General features: G+C 39.2%; 1 protein-coding gene across 1 annotated transcript in view; it reads right to left on the reverse strand.

Annotated features, from left to right (window-relative positions):
- The window catches only part of LOC137634814 (tetratricopeptide repeat protein 21B-like), a 100,968-nt gene that overhangs the window by 14,523 nt on the left and 63,623 nt on the right, over positions 1-22,822 (reverse strand). Inside the window, exons 18-24 of the mRNA XM_068367364.1 lie at positions 22,041-22,188; positions 20,303-20,439; positions 17,020-17,155; positions 16,380-16,527; positions 14,701-14,863; positions 10,939-11,161; positions 8,131-8,325 (exon numbers count right to left, since the gene is read on the reverse strand). Of these exons, the coding sequence (XP_068223465.1) occupies positions 8,131-8,325; positions 10,939-11,161; positions 14,701-14,863; positions 16,380-16,527; positions 17,020-17,155; positions 20,303-20,439; positions 22,041-22,188 (1,150 nt within the window). The remainder of the gene's footprint in view (positions 1-8,130; positions 8,326-10,938; positions 11,162-14,700; positions 14,864-16,379; positions 16,528-17,019; positions 17,156-20,302; positions 20,440-22,040; positions 22,189-22,822) is intronic.

A 22,822-nucleotide genomic window follows, 5' to 3' on the forward strand; every position in this document is an offset into this window, starting at 1 on the left:
CCTCTTAGGATGCTGAACGACTCCTAGGTGCTGAAGTATAAAGGGCTGCAGCCCATACTAAAGGACCTCATCAAAACCTCTAACCTAGGCGCTTCTCAAGAAAGAATTTGACCACCCGCCAAATCAACCAGGATGCGGAAGGCTTCTTAGCCGACCGTACAACCAAAAGAACAACAATAAAAAGTATTCAAGAGAAAGGTTAAAAAGGTTTTGGGATTATGGGAATGTAGTGGCTGAGCCCTCACCTACTACTGCACTCGCTGCTACGAATGGTCCCAGGGTGTAGCAGTTCTCGTAAAGAGACTGGACATCTTTGAGATAGAATGATGCGAACACTGACTTGCTTCTCCAATAGGTTGCATCCATAACACTGCAGAGAACGGTTCTGTTTGAAGGCCACTGAAGTAGCAACAGCTCTCACTTCATGTGTCCTTACCTTCAGCAAAGCAAGGTCTTCTTCCTTCAGATGAGAATGTGCTTCTCTAATCAGAAGCCTGATGTAGTAAGAAACTGCGTTCTTAGACATCGGTAGAGAAGGCTTCTTGATAGCACACCATAAAGCTTCTGATTGTCCTCGTAATGGCTTTGACCTTCTTAAATAGTACCTAAGAGCTCTAACTGGGCAAAGTACTCTCTCTAGTTCGTTCCCCACCAAGTTGGACAGGCTTGGGATCTCGAACAACTTAGGCCAAGGACGGGAAGGAAGCTCGTTTTTAGCCAAAAAACCGAGCTGCAAGGAACATGTAGCCGTTTCAGATGTGAAACCTATGTTCCTACTGAAGGCGTGGATCTCACTTACTCTTAGCTGTTGCTAAGCACACGAGGAAAAGAGTTTTTAATGTGAGGTCCTTAAAAGAGGCTGATTGGAGCGGTTCAAATCTTGATGACATTAGGAACCTTAAAACCACGTCTAGATTCCAGCCTGGAGTGGACAACAGACGTTCCTTTGAGGTCTCAAAAGACCTAAGGAGGTCCTGTAGATCTTTGTTGGTGGAAAGATCCAAGCCTCTGTGGCGGAATACCGCTGCCAACATACTTCTGTAACCCTTGATCGTAGGAGCTGATAGGGATCTTACGTTCCTTAGATGTAACAGGAAGTCAGCAATCTGGGTTACAGTGGTACTGGTTGAGGAAACTGCATTGGCCTTGCACCAGCTTCGGAAGACTTCCCATTTAGACTGATAGACTCTGAGAGTGGATGTCCTCCTTGCTCTGGCAATCGCTCTGGCTGCCTCCTTCGAAAAGCCTCTAGCTCTTGAGAGTCTTTCGATAGTCTGAAGGCAGTCAGACGAAGAGCGTGGAGGTTTGGGTGTACCTTCTTTACGTGAGGTTGACGCAGAAGGTCCACTCTTAGAGGAAGAGTCCTGGGAACGTCGACTAGCCATTGCAGTACCTCGGTGAACCATTCTCTCGCGGGCCAGAGGGGAGCAACCAACGTCAGCCGTGTCCTTTTGTGAGAGGCGAACTTCTGAAGTACCCTGTTGACAATCTTGAACGGCGGGAACGCATACAGGTCGAGATGGGACCAATCCAGCAGAAAGGCATCCACGTGAACTGCTGCTGGGTCTGGAATCGGAGAACAATACATCGGGAGCCTCTTGGTCATCGAGGTAGCGAACAGATCTATGGTTGGCTGACCCCACAGGGCCCATAGTCTGCTGCAAACATTCTTGTGAAGGGTCCACTCTGTGGGGATGACCTGACCCTTCCGGCTGAGGCGATCTGCCATGACATTCATATCGCCCTGAATGAACATCGTTACCAGCGTAAGCTTTCGATCTTTTGACCAAATGAGGAGGTCCCTTGCGATCTCGAACAACTTCCTCGAATGAGTCCCTCCCTGCTTGGAGATGTAAGCCAAGGCTGTGGTGTTGTCGGAGTTCACCTCCACCACCTTGTTTAGCTGGAGGGACTTGAAGTTTATCAAGGCCAGATGAACCGCCAACAACTCCTTGCAATTGATGTGAAGTGTCCTTTGCTCCTGATTCCATGTGCCCGAGCATTCCTGTCCGTCCAGTGTCGCACCCCAGCCCGTGTCCGATGCGTCCGAGAAGAGACGGTGGTCGGGGGTCTGAACAGCCAATGGTAGACCTTCCTTGAGAAGAATGCTGTTCTTCCACCACGTTAGAGTAGACCTCATCTCTTCGGAAACATGAACTGAGACCGTCTCTAGCGTCATGTCCTTTTTCCAGTGAGCAGCTAGATGATACTGAAGGGGGCGGAGGTGGAGTCTCCCTAACTCGATGAACAGGGCCAGCGATGAAAGTGTCCCTGTTAGACTCATCCACTGCCTGACTGAGCATCGGTTCCTTCTCAGCATGCTCTGGATGCATTCTAGGGCTTGATTGATCCTTGGGGCCGACGGAAAAGCCCGAAAAGCTCGACTCTGAATCTCCATACCCAGGTAGACAATGGTCTGGGATGGGACGAGCTGGGACTTCTCTATATTGACCAGGAGGCCCAATTCCTTGGTCAGATCCATAGTCCATCTGAGATTCTCCAGACAGCGACGACTTGTTGGAGCTCTTAAAAGCCAGTCGTCTAAATAGAGGGAGGCTCTGATGTCTGCCAAGTGAAGGAATTTCGCAATATTCCTCATCAGTCTGGTAAACACAAGAGGTGCCGTGCTTAGGCCAAAGCACAGGGCTTGGAACTGGTACACAACCTTTCCAAAGACGAACCTTAGGAAAGGTTGGGAGTCTGGATGGATGGGGACGTGAAAGTACGCGTCTTTCAGGTCTAACGAGACCATCCAGTCCTCCTGCCTGACCGCTGCTAGGACCGACTTCGTCGTCTCCATCGTGAACGTCTGCTTGGTGACAAAAGCATTGAGAGCACTGACGTCCAGCACCGGTCTCCAACCTCCTGTCTTCTTGGCTACCAGGAAGAGACGGTTGTAAAAGCCCGGGGATTGATGATCCCAGACTATGACCACCGCTTCCTTTTGTAGCAAGAGCGACACCTCTTGTTGCAACGCTAGCCTCTTGTCCTTCTCCTTGTAGTTGGGAGAGAGGTTGATGGGAGACGTAGCGAGAGGGGGACTGCGGCAGAACGGAATTCTGTATCCCTCCCTTAGCCACTTCACAGACTGAGCGTCTGCACCTCTGCTCTCCCAAGCTTGCCAGGTCTTGAGTCTGGCTCCTACTGCTGTCTGGAGAGGAAGGCAGTCAGAACATGCCTTTTGCGGACTTGGAACCCTTCTTGGACTTGCCACGGTGACTGTCTGCACGGGAACCTCCTCTGCTGGAGGCTCTGCCACGAAAGGGCGGGATGAACCTAGATGCAGGTGTGTCAACTGCTGCAGGGCGGAAGGGTCTAGGCACGGAAGGTAAGGTTTTAGCCTTACGTGCAGAAGATGCCATAAGATCATGAGTATCCTTCTGGATAAGCGAGGCAGCCATCCCCTTAATCAGCTCCTCCGGAAACAGACACTTGGAGAGAGGAGCAAACAACAACTCTGACTTCTGGCAAGGAGTGATACCAGCCGATAAGAAGGAGCAAAGATGTTCTCTCTTCTTAAGGACTCCTGACACATACGAAGCCGCAAGTTCACCAGACCCATCCCGAATTGCTTTGTCCATGCTAGACATGATCAGCATAGCCGAGTCCTTATCTGAAGGGGAAGTCTTCCTGCTTAAGGCTCCCAAACACCAATCGAGGAAGTTGAATATCTCGAAGGCACGAAAGACTCCCTTCAACAGATGATCTAAATCGGAAAAGGACCAGCAGATCTTCGAATGTCTCATAGCCAACCTGCGGGGAGAGTCAACCAGACTTGAGAAGTCGCCCTGGGCAGAGGCAGGAACTCCCAAGCCGGGTTCCTCTCCCGTGGCATACCAGACGCTCGACTTAGAAGCAAGCTTGGTAGGCGGAAAGACGAAAGAAGTCTTTCCCAGTTGCTTCTTGGAATGCAACCACTCTCCCATAACCCTCAAAGCTCTCTTAGATGATCTGGCGAGAACAAGCTTGGTGAAGGCAGGCGCAGCAGACTGCATGCCCAGAGCAAACTCGGAGGGAGGAGAACGAGGGGTTGCAGACACAAACTGCTCAGGATACAAGTCCCTGAACAAGGCAAGGGCTTTACGAAAGTCTAAGGAGGGAGGCGTAGACTTGGGCCCTTCAAAATCAGAGTGAGGTTCATCCAGATGTGCAGCTTCGTCATCCGATACACCATCATCCGAAAGCTGAGTTGTAAGTGGCAAAGGTAGAGCAGAAAGCTGAACGGCTGAATTCGGCAGTACGGGTGCATGCGTACCTGCGGATCCAACATCATGCCGCTGCTGGTCGGTCTGCGAGCTGGCAACAACAAAAGCAGAGGGCTGGTGTGTGGGAGGGGCTGCGGTGGGTTGAGGAGCATGCGGTATGGTATGCAGAGCATGCTGTAAGGTATGCGGCTCATGCTGCATGGTATGCGGAGCATGCTGTAAGGTATGCAGAGCATGCTGCATGGGCTGAGGAGAATGCCGCATAGTGCTGGAACCCGGCAACTCCTGATGCGGCAGCTCACGCATGTTAGCAGATGGTGCAGCAAGAACATGCGTCTGGCAGGGAGGACTGCGCATCGGTGGTGGAGCTCTCACAGGTGGAGTGTGGGAGCAGGCAGCCGCAGTATCTGCTGAGCGCACAACCTCGGAGGGTTGTAGGTTAACAGGAGCAGTGTTAACCTTTTCGGCATGATACTCCTGCATGAATGCCGCAAGCTGAGACTGCATAGTCTGCAGCATGGACCACTTAGGGTCTACTGTGGTTGGAGCAACAACAGACAGAGCAGTAGCCTGTTGAGGGACCACTCTACCTCTCTTGGGAGGTGTGCAGTCATCAGATGACTGCGGCGAGTCCGAACTGACCCAGTGGCTACACCTGGGCCGTTGGACTCGCTCGGAAGGGACCTTACGTTTGAGCGGTCGTGAGACCTTGGTCCACCGTTTCCTCCTGGAAACTTCTTCCACAGACGAGGAATGTAAGGGCTCATTCGTCTGTATGTGGATGGGACGATCCTTAACAGATACGTCCGCAACCACTGAGGATACATCCGTGCGCCGATCAAGGCCTGCCGAACCCTTTGGTCCTTCGACATTGCTTCTCCCCTGGGCTTGGGAGCTTGCAAGAGGTCCTGGACTGGGAGGACGACTGGCACGCACAGATGTACCCTCATGCGCAACACTGACACTGACACTTTGCACATCACTAGCACTAACACTTCCCACTGCACTCTTCGCTTTCAGCTCTCTGACATCTGCCAAGAGCTGATTACGGTCATTAGCCAATGACTCCACTTTGTCACCGAGAGCCTGAATGGCACGCAACATATCCGCCATTGCAGGCTGAGCACTCGTAGCAGGTTCGGGAGTCACCACCACAAGGGAAGGAAAAGGTTGAGGGGCATGGGGAGAGGAAAAATCCACAGAGCGAGAAGAACTCCTCCTATATCTCTCCTTCTCTAACCTACGTGCATATCTAAGGAATTCGTTAAAATCGAATTCCGAAAGCCCAGCACATTCCCCACATCGATCTTCCAATTGACAGGATTTACCCCTACAATTGGAACATACGGTGTGAGGATCTATAGAGGCCTTCGGAAGACGCCTAGCACAAGTCCTAACGCTACACTGCCTGTACTTAGGTACTTGAGACTGGTCAGACATCTTGAATTTAGAAGTAGTCAAGGGGGGATTCCAAAATCTAGCAAAGTTCGTTAACAATTAATCCAAATTAATTCCAAAAGCTTGCTAAGCTAATGATAAAGCTTCCTGAATAGCGAAGGCTAAACTCTAGAGCAAATACATCACCAAATCGTGAACAATAACTCCAGAATCAACAGCGTATCCAAGTAGGTCTTGCCGGCGGCACGACAGAGGAAAAATTGAGTTCTTGTTGACAAGAAGTACTTGAGTACCTACTCACAGATGGCGCTGTTGTGTATACCCCCACCTGGATAGCGATCGCTGGCGTATCCCGACCGTAGATTTCTGTCGGGCAACGGAGTTGACAGCTACATGATCATCGGGTAAGATTAATATTGAAAATAAATGTTTGCTGCACATAAATTTCTCTAATTTTTTTGTCCGCTCATTTATATATTTACAATTTTTATGTTATCATTATGCTGAAAGAGGCATAACATGTCAGAGACAATAACTAATTAGGCCAAAAGCGTAAAATTTTCCCAGGAAAATACACAGATCAGAATATATTATGCTGGCCATTCTTGCTCACGTATGCCCATTTGGTACATGTGGTGTATATTTATGTGTTTTGGGAACGATATTTTTGGTTTTAAGGGAAAGGGCTCACCACTGGTTAATAATTAATTAATCCTGAAATATAAAGATTATGGGCCTACGATTCCCATTGGCAAGAAAAATTACTGCTAAAAGTCCATACTTATACAAATTAAAATCTATTTTATCAATCTCTACAAAAACACCTTGAAGCCTGATTTCTCAAAATAAAAAATTTTCTGAGAATAAAGGCATCTACATTTTCTAATAAAAATTTTTTATCATTTAAACATGAAAAGATATGGAATTTTATAGCCTACTATCAGTACATTCAGTTATAGTAGAAATTAAAAATATCCATATGACAGACACCTGTAAAAGTGACTTCTATAGTGTTAAAATAATACTGTACATTTAAAAAATTAAAATGCTAAGAGAATTTCCAAAGTACAATGTTTTGTACATAAAATTATCTTTCAAATCTTTTTTAAAAGAAAGAAAATCAACCGAGAAACAAAGAAGTATAGAGAGATGAAAACAGCCCAAAAATCACTATTTTGATATGGAGTAAATTTTTTGTCTAATGTCGCCTTTGGAATTTTTCTTTGCACCTCAACTAGAGGATGAAAACAAACAAGAAGTTCCCTCTAAAATCCTTAGTTTTATTATGATAAGGCCTTGTACCCCTAACCAGACAAAGGAGGACATAGCCAGAAAGGAGAATTAGGGAATGGCAGATGGTGCAGAAGGCTCCTCAGAGTTGCTAGTCTCAGAGCTGGTAATTCAAGTCTTGACAATGGAGTCTGGGACAAAAAATTATCTTAATTCCTCCAGTGTATCATTGCTGGAATGTGCATGAAGTTCACAAACTTAGCTTGAATACCAAAGGCTAGAGAAAATATGGTCAACAGGATAGGATCTTTGAAAGAGATGTGGTTTGCTGAATTCCCAATCTCACCAATAAGTACACAGCTGGAGAAAGGATTACATCTAGAAGTAGATAAGTGCTTGTGGGAAGATCAATCAAGAGTTTCGTGAGACCTGAAGCCATACCAGCGGTAGGAGCCAAACAAATAACAGGAGAGAGACAACAGGTGATCAGAGGTGGGCATGTCAACAGGTCATGGGAACCAAAAGAGTAATATGAGTTTAAGAAATGAACAGGATCAACATCATGAATCAGTATCTATGTAGTGACAAGAAAGCCCCATTATGTAAAGGAGAACCCTTGAGGGGAAAAAGAACATCCTTACTTAGTCAAAGGATGAAGTAAAAACAAAATTTTCTAGGGGATGCAGACTTTAGCTTCTGGTGAAAAGAAAATGGTCTTGAAATTTTTTATCAACCAAATTGTAGAATAGATGGATGAAAAGCAAGACAATAAGCCAATTCATTTTGCCACAAGAGAACAATGTGTGCATGCAATAACATAGATACCGTATTAGGTAAAGTTTTTTCTTTTATTTAAGCTGCAGTGTGGTTCTTTTGAAATAGTGTAAATCTTTTTTTTTTTTTTTTTGGGGGGGAAAGAAGATTCTACATGCAAAAGTAATTTAATAGAGGAAAATATATGACTCACTGTACTATCAACTGGAGAAATAATTTACCTGCTCATGGGGGGGGGGATATAAGATTCAACATGCAAAAGTAATGTAATAGAGGAAAATATAATGACTTGCCGTACTAACAACTGGAAAAATGATTTATCTGCTCATGGGTACCAAATATTATTGATGCTATATATTACCTGATCATCTTTCAAAACTAAATATAAATGACTTCATGGCTAATAAACAGCAAACTGACTGGCCTTGACTGTAAATTAAAGATCGATATAAGGGCAGATGAATCTTGTACAAAGCAAGAGTTAGTACAAAACACTAAAATGTGTCCTTATGAAATGACTTACCTGCTTCAATATCATATAAGCAGTAGCCATACCAAGTATTGGGCCTACAAGGTCTTTGTAGCTCTCTTGACTTGAAATATTCATGAAATCTTGCAAAGCACGTTCTGCGTTTGCTTTCTGCTTTGTAGCGAGAAGAAGAAAGTTGCTAAGGACCTGCAAGCTAACCTGCTGTTCTCCAGGCTTAGGATGTAGTTCCTGAAAAACAGAATTTTCATAATAAAATTTTGTTATTTCTATACTCGCCCCATGTTCAAATTCCTTTACATCTCTGCAAGCTTGGAATGTCAATGTTACTCCTTAAAATTATTAAATTTTCTTCATTCTCAAAGTCAAAATAATCCCCTATCATCTTGAATTCACTAGTCAGTGGGGAGGATGGTGAGTATGTATATGAACATCAGGTGAATTATAGAAAAAATAGAACTTCATTAAAATTCTATTGTTCTATGAACCTCTCCTGGTGTTCATATTTCTGACTGCCACACTTTAGAGGTAATGGGTAGCCAGTGAATGAAAGACATAGGGCAGTAAGTTTCCCATAATCAATTAAGTAACATCCTAAACTTACTTGTAATCTACGCTTCTGAGTACTCTAAATTCCATATTGATGTTTCTATAATTTACTTAATCACCTACTCACTCATTTATATAATAAAAAAAACTTAATTACCATGGGTACACATATAATTTCAATAAAACCAACCATTTAAATTTGAAAGGTCACTAGAATAGCAACCCCAAAGCATAATTCTACTAAGTTAACTATTTAAATTCAACAGGCTATCAGACCACATCTGTAGCAGCCATCACAGGTTCTTACACCCAACAATCGTGACAAGTAAACCAGAACGCTTTTAAGATAATTTTTAGCAAATCAGATTTGGTACACTGTTGAGGTTTCTCTAAAAATCTTTTTGAGCAAAATATTTTGTAAGAATATTAAATGTAGCTGTACTTTTAATATCATGAACCCTAATTATTCTTAATAACCTCCTCTGATGTTCATATTACTTCTTCTCCTGAGAAAGCCCACTACTTCCTTTGGTCAAACTCGTTATCCACAGTCTGCACGGTCAAAGATGACACAAGGGTTCTCAGGCTCCAAAGGGGACCGGCAAACACTAGGGGCTACCCGAGAAACTGGCTGATATCAATCCATGTTCACCTGACTCCTGCAGCATTCAGATACTTGGGTATAAGCAAAGGGGGTGCAGCAGCAGTTACACTCCCTGAGGAGACAGTAGCGGTTACAGACTTGGCCTGTGTTTTCATGGGTGTTTCCCAGTCTGACTCCAATAAATGACTTGCTTACTTCTTCCCCTTCAGGGCATACAAATGCCACTTCACTTGAGAACACGATCAACACTCAGAACATGGGGAAACCTGCAAAAAACATGCCCTTTACAAAAAGCGCAGAGGAACTGCGAATCTACGACTGCTTCGTAATGAAGTGGTTGCAGAATACACCCTTCCCCAGCCAAACAAAAAGCTCTTTCTTCCATTACCTTTCCATTTTACACAACTGTGAAAGAATTAATGAAAATTTTTTCTACACATGGTATTCCAGAAAGAATTGTAACTGATTATGGTCCACAGTTTACCTCACAAGAGTTTAAAGAGTTTTTTAGTGTAAATGGTATCGAGCCTAAATTTTCAGCAACATATCATCCTACAACGAACGAAGAGGTTGGAAGATTTGTTCAAACATTTAAGCATAACATGAAGTGTAGCAAAGCAAATGCAAATAAAATTTTTTCATATGTCAAAGTTTTTATTGTCTTATAAAACAATACAACACAACAGGTTTGACACCATAAAATTTGTTGATGGGGAGGAGGATTAGGGGTAAATTAGATTGTTGTATCCAAGTTTGAAAAGTAATTTAGAAGAGGAAGGGTATAAGCAATTAGTCTCCCAAAAGTTAGACATTTTCCCCTTAATCTAATGTCATGGTGAGATCATACAATACTCCAGAAAATTGAGTACCAGGAGAAATTGCAAAAGAGATAGGAAATTTACGTTATGATGTTCGATTTGGTGGAAACATTGTAAAACGCCAGAAACCTAAAGCTAAACTAAAAAATCATATATAATCGTGACAGTTATTTAACCACTCCCAAGAATACATGAGAGCAAGTGCTGAAAGGCACCGTACGTGAGGAACCGTAAAAGCTAATAAACTGTTAGCTGAAAAAGAGACTACACCATTCTTAGAACTAATAAATAATATGAAAGGGAACCAAAAATTCATAAAACTCAAAGGTGATAAGACATAATAACTATAACACCTTCGTGCTGTAATGATAGCTGGGAAGGAATGGCGACATGCGTCGTATCGAAGCCGATAGTGTAAACAAAAGCAATACTGAATGATAAATTAACCCCTCTATCATATTAATGCTATTAGCAAGAATGGAGTCTATGTAGAACTTTACGAATAACGGAGATCAAGAAACGTGTTGATGTATGAGAGACAGGAATTCAGGTGATGGCTGGGTGTAATTCAGTGCGCAAGTAGCATTGTTTCCAGTACTAATATTGTTTCTTGGTGATGTCATGTCATCCACTACTAGATGCATTTCAGCATTGGAGGTACTGTAATGGGTCTGATAGAGGCTGAACCTGTAGGTCTCCCTTATACACTGAGTTTATGCTTTGCACATCAAGACACTGGCCTGAGAGCAGTGGAGAAAATGTTTCTCAAGTACTTGATGTCATATTGGATTCCCTATTCTAGCCCCTTTTTTTTTTTTTTTTTTTAAAGTCATTGGAGATCACACAACATATTAACCAACAAGATAATCTTACCTTAAGCAGCTTATCAGCAGTTCTTATAGCCATGTCCTGAGTATCTCTAGCTCCTGACTGGGCTACTTCTCCATCAACAGATTCAAATGTTTCTCCACCAATAGTGTCATTATCAGGATTGAGGCAGATCTCAATCATGTTGTAAATAGCTCGTTGTCCCCATTCATCATCCTTGCGAGACTTATTAAAATACTTCAGAGCAGCATTTGGATTTCCAAGATACCTAAACAAGAAAAAGGTATAAAATCACATATTCTAAACAAAATAAACAACATAATGGTTAAGAATAAAATAAGTTGAAACTAGTATCTTTTTTTATAAATGCAAGTCATTTTGTAATTTCATTCAGTTCTTTTAACTGTTTCACTACAATGACGTTCGCTGAATGTCAAAACATGCCAGATACAATGCACATTGACGTACCGTTACGTCATTTACAAATATAAACCATATGGAAGTTAACAATACTTGTATATCCTACAAAAAAGTACAGCACCACATGGTCGTATATCACACCTTGGATATTTCATTAAAAAAAGTTCCTCCCTTCATTGATTTTAGCCCCTCTTCCTTCTCTCTTCAGCCAACCAACAAGGACTTTGGAAATCTAGTCTTTCTTCCTCATTGTGTAAAGGGTATTTTAATGGGTGTTTTTTATGTTACCTTTTACCATACAGTCACACCACTCTCTTCAGTCAATGGCGACATTCCCTACATGGGGCACTACCCCCTTGATATCCACCAGCTTAGAGAAGCAAGCCATCCTCACATCTCATCCCACTACCAACTGAGACATTGGTGATTAGTTTTTTTTTTTTCTTTTTTTTTTTTTCATAATAATGTAAAGGCTATTCTGGTGTATTTCTATCTTGGCATACTATTGAAAATCACAAAAGAAACATTCTCTGGAGTGAGACGTAGCTGTGTCACTTCCCCCACACTGCCACTCCCCTCTGACTCCCACCTGCAATGCCACCCAAGACACCAGCCATACATGTTGAAAGCTCTGTTTGGTCGAATTTCATCACAAGCTTATATCTAAAATTACACCAAATTATCTCCATACTTTAAATGATTACCTGAAAATGTCTCAATTCAAGTATATCTTCCCTTATTTTTTTTTTCTTATAAATTTCCAAATTTTTACATCATCTATTTACACACACACCTGTGTTGTCTCGTCACTTTTTATTGTAAGCAATACTTATCAGGGGACAGGTGATGGCTGGTAAATTTGTATAAATAGCTCAAGGTTTGTATCATTAGGAAAATACAAATTACTTTCAAATGTCATTTGTTCCGACACTAAATACAAACCCTTTTGCTATTTATAGGGATGACTCACCCATTAAGAGAGTGGAAGTGAACCAACTGGCTGGTATTTGACCCAGGGTTTTCCCGTAAATGCTCCGCATGTAACAGGGAGAAACCCTGACACCTCACTAAATTCTGCATAGCACGGTTAGCAGCCTGAGCAACCTATGTGATACCAACAGTGTGACTAGTCTAGGTAAGAATTCTCAGAAATGAAAGAATCTTTGAATCAACCATAAACTTTACCAAATCCCACCTCACCAGAGAAATGGGGACGTAACAAGTACATTTCTTTATACCAGGTTAAACAAGGGAAATGGTTTTATCTCTAGACAGCGGAGGGCAGCTTTGCAGAGTACTAGGTGCTGTTCTCCCACAGGGGGTAAGATGAAAGAAATAGCCAATCATTCTTTATCATTCCTCCCAGAATTAATCATGGTTAAACTCATCCCTCCATCATCTGCTACTTGTCCATCAAGGAGTTTGAGGTGTTTAAACCATTTATAGTGTAGTCACCAGAGGGGCAATGGAGAATGTCTCCATATTCCTGAAGGCCAAGTCTTGCAAGAAGTGGGCGGTGACGGTCATTTGATGCTTCCTGTACACACCCACTCGCAAGGCCTGTGTCACAGAGTATTTCTCTTAAAACGCTAGGGATGTACTACTGTCCCTAATGTCACAAACTCTAGGTCTCCTCTATTGAGGAGAAGGATCAGGATTCAATGCCTGGTCTGTGACCTTGCAAATAACTGAGGGAAATAACCAGTCGTAGAAGAGACTACTACTACAGATTTGGAAAAATAAGTTACCAGACTTACCTTATTCAACTTACTAGGGTATAAGGCAGCAAGACAGTTATGTATGGTTTGAAAAGGAGATAATTGTTTACTGATAAGGTTTGCCTCTGTGTTTCTTTTTATCCTCCTGTATCATAGATTCAACTGAGGGAAAATCAGCTGATTTCCCAATTTGTTTACAACTGGAGTGTATGCAAGAGATGATGCACATGGGCACACAGGGCTCATTTTGTTAGTATATGTACTAGTACCTACATTTACCACACTTGAATTAATCTATGATGAGGTAGTGGTTGAGATTGCAAATGAATGGAACACATTGGGAAACAAGACATAATGAAAACGAATGAGTTTAGTTGAAACTTTGTTCACTACAACTAGAAACTTTGTTCACTACAAGAAGATTTAAGGGAATCATAACATATGCCATACCATCCAACTATGTAATATAACTTTGGAGCGTTTACTTCAGCAAATGGAGGGATATTAGGGTCCACACTACCAACTCTGTCTTCTGTTTCACAATCTAGTTGTCTAATAGAGCAACTAGGATTGCAGTATGTTAGGTTTTAGCAGCAAAATGTTCTAATGTAATTAAAGAATTTGAGGTTCTGTGAGAAGCTTTCAAATGTTTAATGTGCAGTGAACTTTCAGAACCTTTACTGAAAGAAACTAAGACTAGACTCATCCTGGGGAGTTGAGTTAGGTCAGTAACAGGGAGAGTAAGATAAAAATTACCATTTCAAGAGAGGATTCACTGAACTTCTGCACTTTAAAAAAGGAAGCCAGCCATTTCAAGAGCTTATGAAGTTAATCACTATCAAAAGTTGGCTGATTATGTGAATTGTCTAACGATGGAGACATGTCATTATTGCAGTCATCTCTGCTATAATCAACTAGCCTAGCCTTCCCTGGCTTTTCCACTGAACTAACAGCAAGTGTCCTACAGCTCTTGCACTAGTAACTTGATCAGCAGCCATTAAAAAATACTCTCCTATGAGAGGTACCGTGGGAGATATACACTTTTCACAGTATTGCCCCTGACACAATACACTAAGGGAATGTGGCTAATAAACCTCCAGAAACATTTCCTATGCACACTCAATGCAGCAATTGCTAACAAAACCAGGGGAAAATGTCTTAATGTGCAGTAACAAGCAAAAAATCTGAAGAAGATCCGATCGGTACCGACACGACTGAGAATCTCAATAAAGAGACTGGTGTGTCAGTTACCATTTATCACTAGAATAATCCTTCCTTCACTTAGGACATGTGTTTACTGAAGGGAAAGAAAATGGGAAATTTAAACAATTTCAGGGATAAAGGTCAGTTAAACAGAGCTTCTTCTGGAGAAGAAGCAATATGATCATCAGGGGAGGATTGTAGAAATAAGCATCGTTGCCTAAATACTTCTGGACAGACACCATTCCCATAGATTAGGGACAAATAAATTTTGCTATGCTTGAACAATCAAATACAATATAAAAATCATTAAGAGTTTAATTGCTTTATATAACTTTTTGACCCAAAAATATACAGTACCATCCTATACTTTATACTAAGAAACTCAATTCTACTCTTATAAAAGGAGAAACCTAAAATGTATCAAATATCTCAACTAAATCTTGAAGATGGAATGTTATATACTCACCATTCATGTAAACCTTTACAAAAATTAAAACCAGCATCAGTGATGGGCCTTAGGGTAGCTTGTTCTGCACGTTCTAAATATGGAGCTGCTTCATCCAAAGTTCCAGTTCTTCTCATTACTTCGACAAGACGAGCAAGAGCAGGGAAATAAGCTGGTCGGCGGTCTAAAATCATGAGAATAAGATGTGAATATCAATACTGTATGTATGCATATCTGAAACACTAGCATAATAACTTTAATTCATGTTATACAGTACTGTAACTGAAGAATTTCCTGGGCAACCTGGCTATTTGGATCTTAAATAATTTCCAATTAAAATTGTTCTTATCTAAATTTAAAAGATAACTATTAACCATTTAACGACAGTGGTACTTCGGTTTTTAAATTTAATCCATTTCGGGAGTGAGCTTGCAACCAAAATGCTCGTAAACTAAAACTTTTTTTTTTTAAATTTAAGATAATTTACTCAATGTGATCCATGTCCATAAATGCACATATACACTCAGTTTTAAAGGTTTGTTATGTTATTTAAAGTGAAAATTATAGCACCTAACATCAGAAATGAATACCAAATTAATAATTCACAATGCAGAACAGAAATATATCGACAAATTAACTCTCGTTCTACCTTCGAGGAGAAATGTACCTGGCATGAGGGATACGAGAGGGGAAGAGGAAGGGATTACTACTTGGAGGGAGAATTTCTCTCCAAAAGAACTTGTAGTAAAATATCAGAAGTTCTCTTTCTTGAATAGCATTCACTATCACTGAATCAATTCACTCTCAAAACTAGCCTTATTACATGCTGTATTAGAGTACAGTGCTACCGTGTCATTATCATTATCATTCCTGCTATAAGAACTAACTTAGTCTCCTCTGGATTTTCCCTTGAACTAGAAGCAAATTTCGTTTACACTCTGAACTTTTAATCTGATCATCAATCATAAAAACATACTTTTTCATAAAAGAAACAGCGAGGTCTTTGCACTCCTCACAACAGTAATCTAAATTACATTACGGTCCCTGACACAACAAGAATCCAGATCATGATTGCTCTGAAATAACTCCTTTGAACAATCTGGAGTGAAGGGTATATTCTTTTAAAATCACAGTGATGCAGATTGAAAACAAGAGCAATAAGGCTTACTCAAGCAATTGATTTATTGCCATTAACTGCTAAACTGTCTCATTACTTTACTAGAGACCTAAGTCTATTGCAAGGAAAGAATTTATTTTTTAGTTTCAAGGGTAAACATTGACATAACGAGCTTCTACATACAAGTGATGTCATAAAAATAATTCAGTCTTTCATACTTATTTTTCATTTTATCAATAAAACACTTTTAGGCACCTTGAACTTACTAGTGCATTTTCTACACCACCCACAAAAAAAAAAAAAAAAAAAGTTAAATTAAGTTGCACAGGTGTTTGGTAGTAACCCCTAGAAAAAGTTGTCAAATACCCTTAGGAGTATAAAACACAGCTTAGGGGTGTTCTATGATTCTCGTTATATTGTATAAACTTACATAAGATACTTTCCAATAACACAATTAAATTGAGTTCCCACCTTGAAGCTGGCTAATTCATATAAATAAAATACCTCCTTGAGATTTATTTTAAAATGCGAGCAACCCTTAAGTTTGCTTCAATAGTGAACACAAGAAAGACTATTAACTTACCAAGAAGCTGTTGAAAATGGAACATTGCCGTATCATATTCGTTTCTACGGTACGAAAGATCGGCCATCATCACAGTGGCATTATTATTCTCTTTGTCTGTCCTCAAGAGAGTCATGCAAGTATACTGGCACTGATCTAGGTCATTGATCTGTCAAGAAAAAGTAAAACTGCTCAGTACTATGACTTTAGGACACCATTTATTGTTTAACAGTGTAATGACTTACAAAAACAGTACATCTTGATTAAGCTGACAAGTAACCCTTATCACAGATATACCTCAACATATATTATTATTATTATTATTACTATCCAAGCTACAACCCTAGTTGGAAAAGCAAGATGCTATAAGCCCAGGGGCTCCAACAGGGAAAAATAGCCCAGTGAGGAAAGGAAATAAGGAAATAAATAAATGAAGAGAACAAATTAACATTAAATCATTCTAAAATAAGAAACGTCAAAACAGATATGTCATATAATAAACTATCAACAACATCAAAAACAAATGTCATAAATAAACTATAAAAAGACTATGTCCGCCTGGTCAACAAAAAAGCATTTGCTCCAACTTTGAACTTTTGAAGTTCTAGCTATTAAACCTTAATTATGTCATATTAAGCAGCTAATCACAGGAAATGCTTACTTGCATATACAGCTTAGCTAAAGCTAGAAGAGTAGTGGCATTCTCAGGGTCATACTGAAGTGCTTCCTTATACAATTTTATGGCTTTCTCAAACTCTCTTTGGTTGGCTGCATACTCTGCCATTTTTGCACACATACTGGAAAAATATTGATGATATTATTCTATGGAGAAGTTCGTTTAGCTAATTTGCAATGACTGGGATAAACGCCTAAACCTCAATACAGGATTATGAAAATTTTAATATATCGTTAGTCTGCTTCATTAAAGCTGTATCAGCCATATTGTTTCCCACATTTGCTATCTTGAATGTCCCAAGACACAGTACATTATCTTCCAAAGAGGAGATTGAAAGTTGATGCATTTGTCCTCTGGATTCCTCGATAGAGTTTATGTCAGCAGTAATTTCAGCTACTGTATCTTATAATAAAACATTATCAAATAGCTATGCATGAGTACAGCACACTACTCTTAAAATTTTTCAAATATTTTTAAGATGTATGCATGTTCAATAAAAATGTTCATTCAGAAATTCAGGTTTTTACAAGTGAAATAATTTTGCAACTAGGGTTGAATTTAAACCAGGCTAAAATGCCCCTATAATATTAGTGAAAAATAAATGTAGCATTCAAAATCTATCATCAAAACTTGATTCATAGCTGGGATTATAAGAAATAAAGTACATATAAACATTAATTATGGACTTAGATAATATCAAATGGGCAATTCCACTTTTACAAATCCATGATTAATGCAATTCGAATATTGGAATCACAGTAATTTCATAAACGATATCATTATGAGCATACATCAGGAACTAAAGATAAAACTTATGGCCTAATCATACGAGTTACTTACAAATCTTTTGAGAACTATTCATAACAACACCAAGTTTTAACCCTAATCAATCTGAAACTGTATAATGCTAAAAAAAATTCAAAATACAATATTCCAAGCAAAAGAACAAATTTGCAGACAAGTCTAGTACATACTTTTTAGCAAAAATACATTTAATATTAGTTAAAATTTCACCATAACAAAATTAGACTTTCAGACAGCTTTTATTTTCTGACACCATAATAATACAAAAATTTTAAGTATGTAAAGATATTATTGTGTTACACACTTGAATTATTTAAGAAAAATAAGTGTCCTTACATAATTATAATGCCAGAAATTCTGAATTCAGAAACTGGAGACAGAAAACTAATTGCTATAGTGTAAAAATCTCACTTTTATTTCAGGGTACAAAAGAAATGAAAGATGCTATAAATTAAAAGTTAGATAATGAATAAATTGATTAATAATTAGGTAAAAACAATGAATACTGGAATTCCTAAGCTGGAGAAAAGTCTGATGAATTCTGCTCAGTTGTTAACACCATTGCTAACAAATTAATAACAAGACATCTGATCAATGGATATCAGAGGCACTAGCTTGGTAAATGCGCTATAATACTATCACTTTTACCCTGGAGATATTCAAATCACTCATACAGGCACATATTAAGCGATGGGGTTGTGATGAAACAGAATTCAAAACATGGCTTATGACTAACAACAATTAAGAAAGTGGATTGGATTTCACTTAATTTCATAAGCTAGGATTTATAATTTGTATCAGTACAATGATTAACATAAAAATATAGAAAAAGAATTTAATGAACAACATTATATTCAATATAGTAATTCCAATATTAAGCCAAGGGAATGACTTTTTATCTGAATCCAAGATCATATCTAATCCTTTACCAATATGGAACATGGTAAAATACAGTGATACTTCTTGACACGAAAGCTTCTGCATATGAAAATTTCATGATGCGAAACGAGATGCGAAGATTTTTCTGACTCGTATTGCAAAAATAATATTATGATACGAAACGAGATACGGTTCAAGATTTGCCCAGCCGCCGAGACTAATCTTAAAACTTGCGCTCTGACAGCTGTAAACTCGCCACCATCCTCCCGCACTCGCATTGGCTATCTCCTTACTCTGATGCTAGTTACCGCCATAAGATCCTGCCCTCGTATTGGTCAGCCTCTATCCCATCATGCACCTATCGGCATCTCTTATTCATTTCGTTTCTGCTGCACTAGCGTTCACATAGAATTTGTGTTGGTGATTTAGCTTTCATGATTTTAGTTACTGAACTGTATAGTGTTGCATTATACAACTCGTATGTTATTAGCCATGGGTCCCAAGAAAGTTGCTGATGTGCAGGGAAAGAAGATGCTTTCTATGGAGATGAAGCTTGAGACAAACAAGAATTATGAGGCTGGCATGATGTTAAGTGTGATCACTAAGGAATGTGGTCAAAATCCATTGACAATAGGAACCATTCTTTAACAGAATGTAGCCATCAAAGCAGCAACACCTTCTAAGGGCGTGACTGTTTTCTCTAGCATGAGTCTACGATGAGATGGAGAGACTGCTTCGCCTTTGGATTAAATGTATCATGTTGTATTCTTGAACTCTTACATTATTTGCCATAGGTCCCAAGAAAGTTGCTGATGTGCAGGGAAAGAAGATGCTTTTTATGGAGACAAAGCTTGAGATAATCAAGAAGTATGAGGCTAGCATGAGGTTAAGTGTGATTGCTAAGGAAATGCAAAAAAAATAATTTAATTTTAAGTTTATTGTAAAGTTAAGAGTTAATATTTTCTGCATTTTGTTAATGTGTTTTGTAAAGTTATGTGTTTATGTTTTCTGCTACTTAATGTTTTCTGCTCTTGTCATCCTTTTCTGCCACCCCACCACTTCGCTTTTGGTCATTGCCTCGCTCCAAAGTTAACATTCCATATTTTTTTTCATTTACTGTATTTTCATTTATTATTGCATCACTGTACTATCTGTTCTAATTATACATTTCATTTACAGGTTATTAAAGGTTCATTTATGTACTGAATGATCCAAATGGTTGTATTTCATTGTATTTAGTACAATTCAGGCTTATTATAAAATTTAATGTTGTGTTTTTGTGGGGCTTAGAACGAATTAGGCTATTTACACGTAAAAGATGACTCATAATACGAAAAGGTCACAGTACGAAACCCACTACGGAACCAATTAATTCTGTATTGTGAAGCCTTACTGTACAAATAACTATGGTGTGAGAAACACTTTGGTTGGGTACATTAATCATGTTCCATCAATAATGCTCACTAGAAACTGTTTGGCAATTGCATGGTTCTAAAAAAAAACATGTTTTTAATTCTCCACCAATGCAAATTATTAAAAATGATGTCAGTTTTGAAAAAAAAAATGACTCAATTTGCAAACATACCTTCCTGCAAGCTGTTTCTGTTCTGGAACAGTGTCCGGTAACTCTACTTGTGATCGTTTCAACACTTTAACTTGAATTTCTTTTCCTTTGCCAAGAGCTTTAAGAGCCTCTTCATAATTGCCATTTCGTTCATTTACCTGTAACAAATGAACAAATTTTAATAATTAATTCCTTTTTATTTCTTTAATCACCTGGTGTTCATATAATTTCAACTCCAGGAGCTCATTTCTCTCATTTTTATCTGCAAAATTTACAAAAAAATTTCCCATTTTCTTTCCTTTCAAAATATACAAGGCACCAGTAAAGTAATGAGACAATCTAGGGGTTAATGGTAACACTAGGAATTCCCCATTTTTCAGTTTTGAAGTCAAAAGTATTCCCTATTCCCTATTCAATGGGGAGGTGGATCGGAATGTATATGAATATCAGGTGAATATAGAAATAAAAAAAATTTCATTATCAAAATTCTGTTTATTGCTATGAACCTTCCCTGATGTTCATATTGCTGACTCCCATACTCTGATGGAGGTGGGATGCCAGTGACGGAAAGAGATAGATTAAAGAAATTTTGAAATGTATAATCCTATTAGAAATTTTGACTTAATAGGTCTAGAATTTATTGGGAAAATCTCAAATACCAATTTTCATAGTAGGTCTCCAAATGGTTTCTTAACAATATTTGGAATAATGAAAAATAAATCTATAACTTTAGTTAAAAACTAAAGGGGCACTAAGTGGAGTACAGACCTCCGCTGCGGCAGGTTATTTCTCAATCTTTAGCTCAACCTTGACCTTGACCTTTGACCTTAACATGTATTAATTGGCATGGATTTTCATACACTCAAAAATATGAACCAAAAATATGAACCAAGTTTGCAGTCTTTATAACAAGGTTGTCCAATGCTGATTATGTGAATTGGACATTTTACTTGACAGTGACCTTGACATTTGACCTTCATTTTCCAAATTTAATAATTTCCCATAGCAGTTTATCCCTACAAGTTTCATTACTCTAAGATTCAAATTTTAGCCAGGAAGCTGTTCACAAACAAACACAGAGTAAAACATAACCTCCTTCCAACTTTGTTAGCAGAGGTAAAATTTGGAAGACCACAGAAGCAGCTACTATAGCTCCTACAAGACAATAACCTTGATATGTGTGTCAGGATTCCTTAGGATAATGTCTATCAAATACAAAACATGTATGTTATAGAACAGTCTCTAGAATTATTTGCCAAAGAAACCTTTCTGGAAAATTTAAGAGATGTAGGCTTACTATTAATAGCACAAGGTTTATAAAAGATTTGGATCTAAACTTGGTGAGTTTCTTGGCCCAAAACCTTCACTTCAGAAATACAGTTCCTTTGGAAAAGGGTGAATTGACATTGTAATCTAACCTAGTCAATTAGGGGTACTACCTCCAATTTTCATAATTTTTTCAAAATTCAACATGTCCATCCATCCATCCATATACCAAGGCACTTCCCCCAATTTTGGGGGGTAGCCGACACCAACAATGAAACAAAACAAAAAGGGGACCTCTACTCTCTATGTTCCTTCAGCCTAATCAGGGACTCAACCGAGTTCAGCTGGTACTGCTAGGGTGCCACAACCCAACCTCCCACATTTCCACCACAGATGAAGCTTCATACTGCTGACTCCCCTACTGCTGCTACATGTACTACATGCAAATACTACACAAAACTGAAAAAATATACTTTGCAAAATAATCCAATACCTTTGCTAAAAGATTAAGAAGCTTTGCCTGTGTTAACATTGAGGTAAGATCTAGTTGATTCTGTTGCTCTACTTCAAATGCTTGCGATATAGTTTTTTCAGCTTTGTCATACTGCTTCAGACGCATCTGCAATTCTGCCAAATCATATCTGCAACCAGGTTAATACAAAACATGAAGTCTTTCATAGCTTTTCCTGTAATAGATTATCTATAGTATGGGAACTACATTAACTAATACAAAACAACTTTGTACCCAGAAATGGTGAAAGGTGACATTTCTGGAAATGGCAAAGCTTTTTACATTATTTCTAAATTCAGAAGTTATATTTTTACACATAAAACATTGCATGAACAAATATATATTAACTATATTTATACAGTAAATATTACAAATTTTTAAAAGTAAATTGTATATTTCTTAACTATGCAAACCTGGGTTCTTTAATAAAAGTATGGTTTCAACAAAACTGGAATGGCTGTTCAAATTTCTAATGGGATAAAGTTGCTGGTGGGTGGAGGGTATTGGGTCTACCTTGCACCTGCCAGCAACTTTAACTACTTCCCAAGTAAAGCAACCTTCACATTGACCTTAACCTAGGACTTGCAGGATGGTTGAAGAAGACAGTGTAACATAAAGAACTCTGGTTTGTACAGTTCGGAAAAATACAAATAACTGTGTTTACATACAAACCATTGTCCTTTACTAGGAGACTCATCCTTAGAATGGCTGGTTTACTAGCCAAGGAATGCTAATGCACATTAGACCTGTAAAAGTGATGACTT

Source organism: Palaemon carinicauda, chromosome 45 (genome assembly GCF_036898095.1).
Source record: "Palaemon carinicauda isolate YSFRI2023 chromosome 45, ASM3689809v2, whole genome shotgun sequence".
NCBI lineage: Eukaryota > Metazoa > Arthropoda > Malacostraca > Decapoda > Palaemonidae > Palaemon > Palaemon carinicauda.